This window comes from Podarcis erhardii (genome assembly GCF_964252035.2).
Source record: "Podarcis erhardii genome assembly, chromosome: 15".
NCBI lineage: Eukaryota > Metazoa > Chordata > Lepidosauria > Squamata > Lacertidae > Podarcis > Podarcis erhardii.
Genome location: NC_138505.1, coordinates 10,524,378 through 10,539,752, shown reverse-complemented (window position 1 = coordinate 10,539,752; position 15,375 = coordinate 10,524,378). Strand labels below are relative to the sequence as shown.

The following is a 15,375-nucleotide window of genomic DNA, read 5'->3' as shown; positions in this document are numbered from 1 at the left end:
TTGCCCCCAAATTCTTAACCACTTCCACATGCTAAACTTCATTTGGAGGTAAGAATAAAGGAGGAGTTGTTTTTCTTTTTAAATGCGGGAACAAACATTTGCTTCCGTCCAGGGAAAGTTACAGTAACAAGGATTAAAAAGACAATATCCTGCAGTTTTGCGAGGGTAGCAAGTTCCTTTAGTTTTTAAAAACCCTCTCCAGCCCTGCCAGGAGGAATTTGGAACAGCTAAGCTCTCTAGTCGTGCTTATTTTGATTCTTGGCACGCTGCCTCACCTGATATTCTTGCTGTGCCAAAACTCCCTACAGGAAGGCCAAAGGGGGTGAAGGAGCAGGACGTCTACATCTGCGACTACCGCCTCGACAAGTCAGCCCACCTTTTCTACAAGATCCACCGGAACCGCTACCCAGTCTGCACCAAGTCCTACGCCTTCGACCACTTCCCCAAAAGGATGACGCCGAAAAGAGACTTCTCGGTGAGCGGCTCCACAACTTCTCTCTCTGGCATCAAGGGGAATCCTAACCCACATGCTAAAACTCTGCTTTCGTTTAATTTGTTACAAGCGAACATCAGTAACCACAAACCGGTTGTTCCTACGGACACAAGGGTGGAATAATAAGGTTAAGCCAAAGGCAACTCCAATCAGAGCATCTCTCTTAAATTGCCACCCTTTGCAGGAAGCTGCCATCTCCTGGATGAATTCAGACCTGATTTCCTTTGACTTCAGATCTGATTTCCTTTGCAGCAGTGGCAGAGTGGGAGGCTCTTCCAAGCTGTACATTGATAAGCACCTGCATTATAGCATAATCACAATCTTCCCCCCTCGCCACCCTGCTGTTCAATTCCACGTACTTTCCCACTGAGCTTCAAGTAAAATAACTCTCATGCTGCTGAATATATAGGATGGAATTAAAAAAGAGCATGGGAATCTGCCTTCTACCATGTCAGATGATTGGTTCAGCTGTGTTGACACTGACTGACAGCAGGTCTCCAGGGTTTCAGACAGGGAGTCTTTCCTAGCCCTACCGGGGGATTTGAACCTGGGACCTTCTGCAAACAAAGCAGGTGCTAGCCTCCTCTGAACTTCTACTTGATTCTCTTTTACTCCTCCATTGCAGCCTCATTATGTACCAGACAACTACAAGAGGAATGGAGGCAGGTGAGTCGCTTTAGCTTCTTTTGGCTCCTTTTTTTCTTTTTTTTAGGGCCTTCAGTCTGGTGGGTGCTTCTGCAGAGACCTTTTTGGAGCTCTTGCTCTCAGTTGCTTAACTGCAGCACAAATGGCACTTTCCTTGCCTTCCTTTGAGTTAGACAGGATGGGAGCAAGAGCAGCCTAGCTTGCCTGCGACACTTAAGCAGTACAGAAAAGGCATCCTGCAAGGCCGCTAGCAGAAAGCTGAGGCAGCATGCAAGTGGAGTGTGGTGCTCCCTCAGTAGAGATAACTCTGGGCAGTTCAAGGACAGGATCATAGAAAGAGGGGCTTTGTCCCTCAATCCCCACCCCTTGCAAAACTGATAGGGTGGTGGTAATAAAGTGAGGCATGCCGTAACCCAGGATTCCCACAACTCCCAGAACTCAGGGTCAGCAGTCTCCTGTACACACTCTTCACAGTTCTGGTTGTGCCCTGTCTAAAAAGGATGTTTGGCAGCAAGTTGACGGCAAGCAAAAGAAGGTGTTTTCACTATACCTTGTTTAAAGGATGTTTGCTCTGCTCTTGAGCAAATTAAAAAAACAACCCCAGAGCAGTAGTGAGGCAGCCGCTCTCAGAGGCCTGGGGGAAAAATCACTGCTCCAAATGGAACAGAAGTGACACATCTGCCCAGTGTGTGTGTGTGTGTGTGTGTGTGTGTGTGTGTGTGTGTGTTCGTTCCTCCAAGGCCTGCTCCCCAGTGTGGTGTTCCTCTGAGCAGCAGCTGCCCCCTTACAGAGTGAGACCATTGACTCCTGTAGCCTAGCATTGTCCACAAGGACTGGCAGTGGCTCTGCCAGGTTTCACGCAGGGGTCTCTCCCAGCCTCACCTGGAGATGCCATTGGGGTTTGAACTTGGAGTGTTTTCTATGCAAAAGCCCAGTGGTACCTCGGGTTACAGACGCTTCAGGTTACAAGGTACCACTGTACTACTGAGACACACACTGCTCACAGCCTGAAGTAGTGCAGCCCAGAATTCTGCCGCTTCATTTCTGTGCAGTGCCTTGAAAAGGTACATTCTCGATTGGTTTCTGTGACCTCTTATGTAGGAAGACTGGGGGTATGTGGCGGGTAAACAAAACCTGCGTCCAGTCAGGCTTCCCCTGCGCGGCTCTGTTGGGAGCTGACCTGGCAGGCGAGCAGAGTAGCAGCGGTCCTGCGTCCTGTGAGATAAGGGATAAATCAAGTCCAAAGACAGTTCGGTTCTTATCTCTAGAAGCGTTTATTTACAAAGCAGTAAATCCATCGGAAACCTCCGACATGTTCGTGCTCCAAAAGCACACAACACAGCCTGCAGCCTGAGCTGCGTCTCAGACAGAAGCGAAAGCAAGTCTGCTCAGTGGCACAGACTGTGACGCACTTCTCTGCCTAAAGCTCCTCCCAGATACAGGACACCATGGAGTTTTAACCCTGTCAGTTCCAAACTCCACAGGATTGCCTCCCAAACATGACCCTTTCAGAGATCTAGAGAGGAAGGACACAGGGAGCCCTCAGCACAGAAGGAGTGCAAGCTGCAGCAGCAGTGTGCATCCCTCCCATATTTGTGTGTGTGAGAGAGAGAGGGAGGGAGGACCATGTTGGAAGGTTCTCCCCCTGACATGTGGCTGACATCTCTTTTCTCAGGTCATCTTGGAAGTCTGACCGTTCCAAGCCCCAGAACAAAGACCTGAGCCAAGAGGAGGACCCCCTGCCGCTCATGGAAGACGTGATCGTGAGTCAGGACCAGGCTCCCAGCGAGCCAGCGCCCAGCCTGGAGGAGCCAGAGAAAGAGGCGCCTCCCCAGGAGAGTGGCGAGGTGGAGAAAAAGGTGGAGGAGAGCAGCCCCGTCCCCAGGCGGCCCTGCACCCCGGAGGAACGCAGGCACATGCAGCGAGAGAGGCTCAACCTCATCCTCCTCACCCTCCTAGAGAAAATCCCAGGGAAAAATGGTAAGAGGCGAGAGCGCAGCCCCCCTTCTTCTCCCCCCCCCATTCCCCTCGCCAGAAACCTCTTTTAAAGTTAGAGGATTGTTAGTAATGTGTAGCTCCCAACTTTTTTGGGAGTGGGGGAGCTTAAGTAAAGCAGCCCAGATAATCATCACACCAAAAGCTAGCCCAGCTGGTAGTAGTAGTAGTAGTGATAATAATAATAATAATAATAATAATAATAATAATTATTATTATTATTATTATTATTATTATTATTATTATTTATTTTATTTATACCCTGCCCTCCCCAGCCAAGACCGGGCTCAGGGCGGCTAACAACCAATAATAAAAATAAGTTGATTAAAATACAACTTAAAAAACAAGATTAAAATACAACATTAAAACATTAAGATGCAGCCTCTTCACAGGAGGAGACAGGAAAAAAGAAAGAGGGGGGAGGGAATCAAATTGATTCTAAGCCAAAGGCCAGGCGGAACAACTCTGTCTTACAGGCCCTGCGGAAAGAAATCAGATCCTGCAGGGCCCTGGTCTCATGAGACAGAGCATTCCACCAGGCTGAAGCCAGTGTTGAAAAGGCCCTGGCTCTGGTTGAGGCTAATCTAAGTTCCTTAGGGCCCGGGACCACTAGGGTGTTGCTTAAGGTCCTCTGTGGTACACAGCAAGGCTGGTGGCGGGCATGGCCTGAGGGAGAGAGGCGTCTGCCCTCCGGGTCTGAGTTTCTTTACCAAGTAGCAAAGCATCTTTCTTGGGTTCCAAGAGCATTTGCTCTCTTAAGTCCACACTGTTATTTTTCTTTGGTGCATGTGTCTCTTCCAGCCATTGACGTCACGTACCTGCTAGAGGAAGGTTCGGGCAGGAAGCTGCGGCGGCGCACTCTGGTTCTTCCCGAGAGCAGCTTTCGGAAGTGACGCTGTGCCCCGGCGACAGAGGCTGCGGCCTGGAGTTTTCCGCCGTCGGATTGTGCGTGAGACGGACTTGGACGGGCGAGGCTTTGCCGCCTTCCTGTGCCTCTGCAGTGTGCGTTGAGGGCGTCAGGTGGGCAAGAGGAAACTGACACACACACACACACACACACACACACACACAAACACACACAAAACAACCCCACGGTTCTGTAGCACTTAGAAGAAACGGTTGGGCAGGCATGCCACCCTGCCCCTTCACCCGCGGCCTGCCTGGCAGTGGTCTTAACAATGTGTGTGGTGTTGGGCGTGCCTTGTTGTCAATGTTGAGGTACTAAGGAAAAAAAACAACCTTGTGGTTCTTTGTCCAAGATGGTCAAATTTTAGTTTAACTTATTCCCCTCCACCCTCCCCACCCCAGCATCCCTGCGCCAGAGGGAGGGGAAAGGGGGGTGTACAGGGGGGGGGTTGGTGAACCGGTTTGGAACCACCCTCTTTCCGAAGGAACCCACATCATTTCTCCTTCAGCTGGCGCAACAGTCTGATTTCGGAAGTTGTTTGGGAGGGCGGAGGTGACGGCGTGAGGAAGTGTCCGGGCCCTGAGGGGCTGAAGATACAGGGAGGGGGGGGCGAGATCTTCGATTTTGCGCAAGATGCAACAGAGGAAGTGTGGCGCTCTGAGCGTGAGGGGGCTGTCGGACATTCTGCATGGAAAGCGCCCCATCGCCACGGAGGCCGCGGACTCGAAATGAAAGCACTTGGTTCTGCGTTCTGCACCTCGGGGTGGGGGTGGGGTGGCGGTCAAGGAGAACAACGGTGGTTTTAATTTCTCTCTCTATCCCTCCTCCCCCTTTTATTTTGCTGCAGAAGATTTTTTATAAAGCCAAGTCCACCCTGTTTTACTTATTTTTCGTTTTAGTGTTTTCGGTTGGGTTTTATATATAAATATATATATATATATATATATATATAAGAAAAAAGAAAAAAATTAAATAAGCTGTGGTTCTTGTGTGTCCAGTGCATTGTGAAAACTTTCAAAGACAAAAAAAAAAACAAAGAAAGGAAAACTGTCAAAACGACAAAAGGCAAACAAAAACCAACCTTTCACTACACGAACCGTCAAGCAGTATTTTCTGAGCGCGTATTTGTTGTGAAACTGTAGACTATTATCCACTGATTAACACTACTCTTTGTGTTTCTTTTTTTTTTTTAAGAAAAAGAAGAAAAAAAAATATAAAATCTGTACAGCTTAAAAGCGTCCCGTCTCTTAAAGAGACAGTGTATTTTACTCTTCCCGCCTCTCTCTCTGCCCTTAATCCAAGGAGGGGGGTGGATTAAAAAGACACAAGTGTTAACTCTCGTCGGCTGCAGCGAAGGAACCGTTTCCTTGCTTTTGACGCAGTAGGGTGTTCAGCCGCCCTAGTTGCTGTCGTCCGGTGCCAGGCCCAAGGGAGGGGCGCCACTCCATGATGACGTACCACATGTCCCCCTCCCTCCGGACACCAGCAACTCACGGGCAGATGCACGGGCAAAGGAAGCTGGCAGTTAGGCATACACTGGCCCTTTAAACGTGGCTTTGCTCTCAGTCTCTCTTTGGCGTTCATATGCATATTATGGTCCTGTTTTAGATGTCCTTACGAAAGAATCCCGTTTTTAAATGTGCCAAGTTGTATATATCTTAAATCTTCCTCTCTCTTCCTCCCCCTTCCTTTGCTGTGTGGTTGTAAAGCAATATGGTAGCTCTCTCTCACAATCTCTCTCCGTGTTCCTTCCCGACGGACCAACCTTTGTCCTGATTGTACATTCTCGTTGACTATATAATCCTTATTTTACTCTTCGTTTGGAACAATAACAACAACAAAAGGGTCCATTCCATTCAAATTTTAACCTGGCGATTTAAAAAAAAAAAAAAGGTTGGGGTGGGGGCGGGGGGGGGGCAAGAGAGGGGTGGGAAAGAGGAGGAGGAGGGGGAAAGCATATTTTATTAAAAAAAAGAGAAGACAAATAAGAAAATAGTTTGGAATATTTTCTTACTGTAGAGAAGCATTGTACAGGAGAACCCTGAGTATTAAATACTCATGTGTGTCGTAGGGGAAAAAAAAGTTTTAAAAAAATCGCATGTCTGAAAATCTTTTGAGTCGCTCCATTTAGTTCAAAACGGGGGGGAAATCGTCATCTCAAAATGGTGTTAAACACTAAAAAAAAAAAACAAATAAAAAGAAACATGAGAAGTCCTTTTAAAGAAGAATAATGAAAAGCTTGCCCTGATGCGAGACACTAGCTCTGCCATTTTATCTTTCTTTCGTTGAAAGACTAAAAACAATGTTTTTTAGACAATCAAATTCTAGGTAAGTGCGAAGAATTTGTTGGTTTGGGGTTTTTTTTAAGTTTTTGGTTTTGTTTTCTTACTGGTGTAGAAAATTACTGACTTTTTAAAAAAATTCTGGGTGGGTGGGTGACTTATTTTGTATTAACTGAGGAGACTGGCAGCGCTTCACCTGATCGCTGATGGAAGCCCAGGAAAATAGGGGAGGGGAGGGGAAAGCACTACATTTGTTGCAAATATAGATACGAACTCTTTTTAGTCTGCATGGGGATAGGCCGTGTGGTTGCTGAGGAGAAATGCTGCTAAGATATTTCCTTTTTACAAGAGCATATCTAAATAGACCATTGTTTTGATGTTAATCTTTGTAAATTATGTATTACCAATTTTAACATTGGATGTAATTGCATAAAAGGCCTGCATCTCAAATACTGAGAGATTCTAGTATTAAATGGAAAAAAATGTTTCCTATTCAATGGCTTGGGTGTTTTTCTTTTTCACTTGTTCTGCACTTTTGTACACAAACATGTATCTTCCTATACAGATAGAAATGTAAGGTTGTTGTCACGTTGCAGTTCACACGGCTGCCAGTAGGTGGTACATGACTCATCATGTTACATACATCCCTGGCCTTGTGTGGAGAAATGCTTCCTTTATTTGCTTAATTGGTTTCATTAAATATACAAATCTAATTGGTACAAAGAGTCACATCTCCGAAGCTCAGATTTTATCTAAGCCTTTGTCATGTCTTCGCTCCCTGAATTTTATTTTATCTTTCTTGATGTATTAAGAAATCAAACAAGCCTCTTTAATATTTTCTCATTAGGGAAACAGGTGGCACCTTTTATGGATTTTATTTTCCCAAAAGGAGAATCATAAAAGTATGTACAATAGAACTCCACATTTTTTGAAGGTTTTGTTTCAACATATGACCACAAGAGGGAGGTTCTGGTCTTTTGACAGACACACATGTCAGTACTGTACTTAAAAGTGCATCCAGTCTGTTCATTGAGCTTTCCATCTGGATTTGTTTGCAAAATGACGTTGACTATTCAATGCACATTCATTCTGGTTTGCCCCAAAGGTTGGATGCCGCAACATCAAAACAAGCGTGTCGTTCCATGCTCTCCAGTGTGTTCCTGCCTGAACTTTCTTTCCTGCAACAATTCCAAACTTTTGGGGAAGCTGGTTTGTTGTGCAAGACCCTTCCCGCATACTAGAATTGCACAACTTGGATTGGCCAGTGTGTAATTGAATCCTGCCCATAACTAGTGACCATTCCCCTTAGTCTTCCTATCTCAGCTTTGGAAGTGGCTGTGACTACAAGATGTTTGCGTTTAGGTCTGCTAGAGCAGGGGGAATTGTGTTGATCTTTATTAAAAGGGGTGCCCAACAGCTCCAATTATATACCTGGCAAGATGCAGGTCGCAGAAAGGAAATCTCGTAGCGTAGAAAGAATAGCCAGATGTAGCTGGGAGGCTAGCAGGCCTTGATTCACTGGGAGCTTATTGGTAGGGGAGAAAGTGGGATGGGCTGTAGCTCAGTAGTAGAGCATCTGATCTGAATGTAGAAGGTCCAGCTTTAGCTTCCTCCATCTCTAGGTAGGGCCAGGAGTGTCCCCTTGTTTGAAACTTTGGGGATGCTCAATGGGAGAGCACCTGCTTTGCAAATAGAAGGTCTCGACATCCAAGTAAGGTTAGGAAAGACACACACACACACCCTCTGGATCCCCGGAGAGCTTCTGCCAGTCAGCGTAGGCAATACAGAGCTACCTGGACTAAGCAGTGTTTTCCAAACTTGGGTCTCCAGTTGTTTTTGGACTACAACTCCCATCATCTCTAGCTAGCAAGGATGATGGGAATTGTAATCCCAAAGCAGCTGGAAACCCTAATTTGGGAACACTAGACTAAAGAGTCTGAAGTCTGCACAGTATAAGGCAGCTTCTTCCTAGGTCCGGAGTCTATTTCTATCCTGTCTAGGTGCAAAATGATCCGTGCTGGATCCAACCAAAGGCCAGACTCTAGCCCCATACAGAAATGGAAAACCAGAGCATGAGAGCATCATTTCTCTCCTGCTCTTCCTCCCCAGCAACTGGTGTTCAGAGGAATGATGTTCTCAAACTGGTTTTCCATTTCTATAAGGGACTAGAGTCTGGCCTTTGGTTGGATCCAGCAGGGATCATTTTGCAGGCAGGCAAATGGGAGCTGATTGAGGGCAGATCAAGGCTGCCGAGACAGTGACCCATTAACTCTTAAAGGACCAGCCTCCTTTGAGTAGCAGCTGGGAAACTCAGAATTACAGTTCAGAAAGGTTGGGCAAAGCCAGTGTGGATTTCTGCCCACACCATATCGCAGCCTGCTTGGAAACTCGTTTCAAAAGCCACTTGCCACACAGCACTGTGGGGAAGGGGTCAGGCAAGCCGATCAGTGTTGCCCAACCTCCTGATACTCTGTTCCTTGCCTTTCACCCAGAAAATTAAAATTGCAACCCTCACCCACACTAACCGCCCATGCATCCTTTGGCCTCGCTGAATGCCAGATGTCTTGATGCAGGCTTTGGGAGCAATGGCAAGGGGGTAGTGGTGGAATGGAGTATCCTGGGAGAGGGCTGCAACATTTCATTGGGGCCCCCTGCTTGCTAACCAATCTTCCTCACGCCGCACCCTTTGGAGACGTGCAGCCTGCAGCAATTCAATCTCACACGGTGACGCCTCTTTGCTTGTCTTTTCTCACAACCTTTATTTCCCTCCCTTCTGCACAATCTCTTAAGAGAGCCTGGATGGTGCCCGTCTTCAGACAGGAGCCGTTTCCGTCATGGTTTTGGGGCTAGGTGGATGTTCAAGAGGGGGCCCTGTAGGGACAGCCATTCCAGACGGGTCCCGATCCACTTGGCTGGTGACCTATACCCCCAGGGGGTTGGACTAGATGCCCCTCAGGGGTCCCTTTCAAGTCTCTAAATCTACGATCGACATCGCTTCAGGGTGGGGAGGGGAGAGAGACGTGAGGATCGCCGGCAAGACGAAAGCAGCAGGAAAGGTGAAATATATAATATTATATATATATATATATATATGTATGTATATCTACACAGATATATGCAATATACAGATGAGAACCATAGTTTGGCCGACAGTGTGTGTGTGTTACACGATCGTGGAAAGCAGCAAGCACAAGCGGTTAAACGTGTGATTCGGGGGGGGGGGGAGATCAGAAGGGCAGTTGGCCAAGTCAGGCAAGAGGCAGGAGAATTCAAAAGAAGGAAACGGTGAGGCGGTGGTAGCTCTGCCAACCCCCTGCGGCAGAATTTGCACCCACAGCCGGGGCGGAGGGGAGAGGAACAGAGACATCGGTTTGGGGCTCAACCAGGGTGCAATCTGGGCGGGGGGAAGTAGGCACCCTCAGCTTCTTAGTGTCCATGTCGTTTTGTTGAAATTCCTTCAGCGGTGCGTCTATAAAGTGTGTTTGTGTGTAGGCAGGAGTGGGGTGATCCTCTGGTGTGCCCCACGTCTCCCCACAACAGCCGCAGCCTTGCCATCTCCCTGTGCAGTTCACAGGATGAGAGAGGTGTAGCCGACGGGGACTAGGCCTCGGCGGTCTCCGTGGCAACACTGGATCCAATCTTCGTCCACCGTGTCCAGGACCCGCAAGACGTCGCCTTTGCGGAAGCTGAGGTGGTCGTCCCGGCTCCCGGCATGGTCGCAGAGAGCGCGAACGGCCCTGGATGGAGTCAGAGGGACGACACAGACTGAGCGGGGAGGCGACACACACCGAAAACACAGACGGGTCTCCTTTCAAAGTCCACATTCCTTAGGCAGTTGTTCTCAACCTGTGGGTCCCCAGATGTTGTTGGGCTACAACTCCCATAATCCCCGAGCTCTGGCCTTGCTAGCTAGGGGTGATGGGAGTTGTAGTTCAGCAACATCTGGGGACCCACAGGTTGAGAAAGGCTGCTGGGGAAGGGGCAGGAAACCCCACCATTGCATGCAGAAGGTTCAGTCCCCAATGGCACCTCTGGATACGCCTGCCTGAAACCCTGAAATGTCACTGCCAGCCCATGTAACCAATAATAATAATAATAATAATAATTTTTTATTATTTATACCCCGCCCATTTGGCTGGGTTTCCCCAGCCACTCTGGGCGGTTTCCAACAAAACACTAAAATACAATAACCTATTAAACATTAAAAGCTTCCCTAAACAGGGCTGCCTTCAGACGTCTTCAAAAAGTCTGGTAGTTGTTCTTCTCTTTGACATCTGGTGGGAGGGCGTTTCACAGGGTGGGTGCCACTACCGAGAAGGCCCTGTGCCTGGTTCCCTGTAACTTGGCTTCTCGCAGCGAGGGAGCCGCCAGAAGGCCCTTGGCGCTGGACCTCAGTGTCCAGGCAGAATGATGGAGGTGGAGACGCTGCTTCAGGTATACTGGATGAGGCCATTGTCTGACTAGATATGCATCAAGCTTCCTGTAAGTACCGTTGCTTTAAGTACCCAATATGGCCGCTCAGAAGAATTGGCAGATTCAGGGAATCTAGAGTTGGAAGGGACCCCGAGGGTCATCCAGTCCAGCCCCCTGCAATGCAGGAACCTTTTGCCCAATGTGGGGCTCGAACCCACGACGCTGAGATCAAGAGTCTCACGCTCTACCACACCAAAATCTTTGCAGAAGTACTAAGAAATGTTTAGGAAAGGAAAGGAAAATCCGAAGGAGGAAACATCTCCCTCTTCCGAGCCCAAGGAGTACCAAGCATGCTCAGTGGGCACAGACTACGGCCAGGGAGGGGGGGGGACTGGTGAAAAACCCAGAGTGGGAGGGGTAATAGAGTGGCGGGCCAGAAACCCCCAGCAGAAGCACTTCACGCTGCAACACTTTGTTGCAGCCCTGGGGCACGGCGAGAGGGTGGCTCACCTGTATGGCTGTTGTGGGCTTGGTGGGACGTCTTCCCACGATTCCTCTGGCCAGCTCTTCTCGGCCGGTGCCCCCTTCATCACCAGAGCCAGGATGTTCATGGTGGGCGGCAACCAGCTCGACGGACGCCTGCTTGGATAGGAAAGAGAATATATCTGACCCACGAGAAAAACCCACTTTTTTACCATTGGGGGTGCAATTTTAATTAGAGACATTTAGGGGAAACTGCCTGAAAGTTGGGCACTTGGTTGGAGTATTAGGCAGGGGACAGTCCTAACTTTTGAGTCTGGAAGACCTGGGTTTGAATCCCAGTTTTTCAGGCAGAGCTGTGTCTTTGTCCCTTCTGGCAAACCAGGAGTTCGCTGGGAAAAATTAGGGAGAACCACGCTGCCTTCAGGACACAAGTCTGTCTTACTTGGCTAATTCTGACTGCTGGCAAGGACCAAGTTCACAAGTGGGAGATGGCAAGAATAACTTGCCTTATATATTTCCTAGGGAGCTGCTACTTCTGACCAGATCGCTTTAAACTCAGGGGCAGAGAAGCTTTTTCCAGCTTGAGGGCCACATTCCCTTCTGAGGGCAACCTTCCGGGGGCCGCATGAAAGTAGTGGGTAGGGCCAGTGGCAAAGGTGGGCGGAGAAACTGATGTAAATATTTCCTTTGTACGGGAGGTTAGTTCTCAAGGGATCGGAGTCCCAATTTCAGACAAGTGAAAATGCTCTAGGAGGGTGGGAAGCAGTGCTGGTGAGGGGTGTGCCCTGGAAGAAGGGGTGTGGGCTGAGGGATAGTTCCAAGGGCCACATAGAGAGGCTCAGAGGGCCGCATTTGGCCAGCTGGCTTCAGGCATAGCTGTCAACTTTCAGATTTGAAAATAAGGGAGCAGCAGCCTCACCTGTCCCGGGGAGCCTCGAAATTTAAGGGATCAGCAGCCTCACCTGGCCTGGGGACAGTCTACGGGATATCTAAGAATCCGGGAAGCAGCGGGAAGCGGCTCTGGAATGAGGGAATTTTGCGCAAAAAAAAAGGGAAGGTTGACAGCTATGGGCTTCAGGTTCCCCCTCCCCCCGGCCGGCCGCTTACCTGGATTTCGACAGGTGAGAATCGGCCTCGTTGGCGCATCCTGGAGCGGCTGCTCCGAAGAGCCACCCTAGCCAGTTTCCCTTTGCAGTTCCAGCGCCGTCAAGCTTTTCGGCTGCCTCCTGGGCATCAGGCAAGCAGGTTGCCTCTGGCTTCCCTGCAGCTTCCCCTACAGGTGAGCTACCTTCTTCGCAGGCAGCAGGTGCCTGCCTTGGGCTCTCCACTGAGCTGCTTCCTCTGGGGCTGGGCGCTTGGGGCAGCACGTTGGGGCTCACGCTAGCTTCTCCAGCCGCGCTGCGGGCCGCTTCCACAGCTTCTCCCAGAGCCGCCCTCAGCTTGGTCCAGTGGGTGTGAGGGAAGCCCTCCTGCTTCGGGGGCTCGCCGTAGACCCCCGAAGACCGGCTCAGCTGCTCCCACCAGCTCTGCTGCTTCTCTTCGCTCTCCTGGCAGCTCCCTTCAGCGCCTGCCTCCGCCTCGGGGGCTCCCTCGCTGCTTCGGAAGGTGTGGCTCAGCCGGTCGCCCCATCGCAGGAGTCTCTGGTGCAAAGGTGGCCCGGCCTGGGGCTCGTGGAGTGGGCTCGATTGGGCCACGGGCCCTTCCGCCAGGCCGGCAAGAGGAGGTGGGCGTTTGGGCAAAGCGACTCGGTTTCCTCCACGAGCCTTCTGGGAACCGGCCAGCAGCTCAGTCGGCGGGGTGGGACGCCGGGGTGGCGGCCGGACGTCGAGGGGCAGGTGCTGGTGTTCAAAGAGGAGGTCCAGCTGGAAGGTCAGCATGGAGAGCGGTTGGAGCAGCAGGAGGAGCTCGTCGGCCCAGCGGCGGCAGAAGCCTTGACTGAGTACCAGGAAGGCAGTGGGCAAGTACAGCGCCGAGATCAGCTCTGTGGGGTCGGGAGACGGCACGAACAGGTCAGAAACGCATCCTTCGAAGTCTGTCTCAACTTTGCTGTTGGATTACAAAGCCACTTCCGACCTCAGGAGGAGGTGGTGTTGCAGGCTCATGCCCCCAACACCCGCGCAGCACGACCCGGGATCTCCCTCTTTGGCCGCTCAGCTTTTTAGGTTTCCCGCCCTCCCGCCCTTCAAGGTTTCCTTTCTGACCTTGCTATGGACCTCGGTTGGTCGCCGTTAAGGGGCCTGGTAGGAATTTTTTCCACTTGGCAAATTGGCACTGGCCATTTGGTTTTTTGCCTAGGTAAAGGTAAAGGGACCCCTGACCATTAGGTCCAGTCGTGGCCAACTCTGGGGTTGCGGCGCTCATCTTGCTTTATTGGCATACAGCTTCCGGGTCATGTGGCCAGCATGACTAAGCCGCTTTTGGCGAACCAGCGCAGCGCATGGAAATGCCATTTACCTTCCTGCCGGAGTGGTACCTATTTATCTACTTGCACTTTGACGTGCTTTCGAACTGCTAGGTTGGCAGGAGCTGGGACCAAACAACAGGAGTTCACCCCATGACGGGGATTCGAACTGCCGACCTTCTGATTGGCAAGTCCTAGGCTCTGTGGTTTAACCCACAGCGCCACCCGTGTCCTCGTATCAAATCGTCACAACTTCCTTGGTTGTGGAGGTTAGGCATTGGTAGGGGTATTGTTATGTAGATGTGTTGGGGGGGAGGAGCACCATCACCTCCACCAAATATTGAAGGGTAGTCTGGTAAAGGGTTCCGGGGGGCGTGGCCTCATCCGAAGCCTATGGAGGTCAGGGCCTAAAGCGCGCCCCCGAGTGGTGACCCCGGGGGAGTCCCTAGTTGACGTGCATCAGCAGGGCTCCCCCTGCTGTTGTTAACCCTTCCCAGTCTTCAAGCAAACAGGCTGAAGCTGGATAGTTGATAGGACCAATTCCTAAGCCAATACCGCTCTTTACCTGTAACCAATAAAGTTGTGGCCTATTTTAGCCCATTAACCTAAATAACGTGTCGTTATTTCCTACTGGTGGGAGGCGGGAACTCGCCACGCAACTCCCAGCATCCCCGGCTACCAGGACCAGTGGTCAGGGATGATGGGAGTTGTAGTCCAACAGCAGCTGGGAAATCCAGTTTGAGAAGGGCTGGCCATGCAGGGAGATGGACTAGGTGATTCTTGGGGTCCCTTCCAAATGTACAATTCTGTGATTTTCCAGGAGCACAGGGTGGGGGTGAAAGTAGAGGGTGTGACACCAGGGAGCAGAATTAATCTTCCGTTTTCACTTTTTTAAAAAACCACCACCACCAAGTTTCTAATTCTTGTGTATTTAAAACCCCCCACAAGTGAACCTAAAAAATTAAAGATATAAATAAAACCCAGCATTCCCTCTCCCTGCCCCCCTGCAGTTCCAAATATAAAAGCTTATATTCAAATACATGCCTGGGTTGAGATTCCTGCATTGCAGGGGGGTTGGACTAGATGACCCTCGGGGTCCCTTCCAACTCTATGAGTAATGCACAGGCACTTGCCTAATATCAGTAAGTCGTGGAGGTGCTAATAAAAAATGTGGGGTGCCCCAAATTTACCTGAGTTCCGCTGCAGGTTGGCAAACCACTGCTCCAACTGCTTCATGCTATGGAGATAAGATAGATAAAACTTTATTCGCATTAGCCAATGGCCATAGTAACAGTAAAACATTACAGTATATGCAGAAAAGGAAATTTGATATAAGAGCACAATTTAAAGTCCTGAATCAGCAGTTAGTGGCCCTTATTCTGATTGCCCCAGCTATGAACCTAGCAACCTTTGCTGTTATCTGCTCATTTTGATCTGATAGAAGAAATGACATTGTGGCAGTGGCTGAGCGCCCTGGGATGGTTAGTACGAGTGGGGTGATGATCTGGTTCCTCAGGTCATTGTAGAGAGTACAGGACAGGAGGATGTGTGCCGCTGTTTCAGTGCTACCATCTCCACGGGGGCAAAGGCGTTTCTCAGGTGGGATCTTTTGAAATCGACCCTCAAGTACAGCAGATGGCAAAACATCCAGTCTTGCAAGTGTAAAAAAGCATGTCTGTATTTTGGAATAATAAGTTTGTGCAGATATGGGGCCAGAGAATCAAAATGGAGAGGTGGAAAATGAACATACCAAGGG

General features: G+C 49.8%; 2 protein-coding genes across 5 annotated transcripts in view; one reads left to right on the top strand and one right to left on the bottom strand.

The window, feature by feature from the left end:
* ASH1L (ASH1 like histone lysine methyltransferase) overlaps positions 1 to 4,188 on the top strand; it is a 76,752-nt gene extending 72,564 nt beyond the window's left edge. Inside the window, exons 25-28 of the mRNA XM_081841516.1 lie at positions 309 to 475; positions 1,119 to 1,159; positions 2,814 to 3,118; positions 3,935 to 4,188. Of these exons, the coding sequence (XP_081697642.1) occupies positions 309 to 475; positions 1,119 to 1,159; positions 2,814 to 3,118; positions 3,935 to 4,026 (605 nt within the window). The 3' untranslated portion in view covers positions 4,027 to 4,188. The remainder of the gene's footprint in view (positions 1 to 308; positions 476 to 1,118; positions 1,160 to 2,813; positions 3,119 to 3,934) is intronic.
* Positions 4,189 to 9,056: 4,868 nt separating this feature from the next.
* The window catches only part of RUSC1 (RUN and SH3 domain containing 1), a 35,913-nt gene continuing 29,594 nt past the window's right edge, over positions 9,057 to 15,375 (bottom strand). For 3 of the 4 annotated variants that reach the window (XM_081840838.1, XM_081840840.1, XM_081840841.1), the window contains 4 exons: positions 14,810 to 14,856; positions 12,326 to 13,199; positions 11,246 to 11,377; positions 9,057 to 10,059 (listed from right to left, as the gene is read on the bottom strand). In XM_081840838.1, coding sequence (XP_081696964.1) covers positions 9,891 to 10,059; positions 11,246 to 11,377; positions 12,326 to 13,199; positions 14,810 to 14,856 — 1,222 coding nt within the window. In that variant the 3' untranslated portion in view covers positions 9,057 to 9,890. The remainder of the gene's footprint in view (positions 10,060 to 11,245; positions 11,378 to 12,325; positions 13,200 to 14,809; positions 14,857 to 15,375) is intronic. The other variant, XM_081840839.1, reaches the window with a different exon arrangement.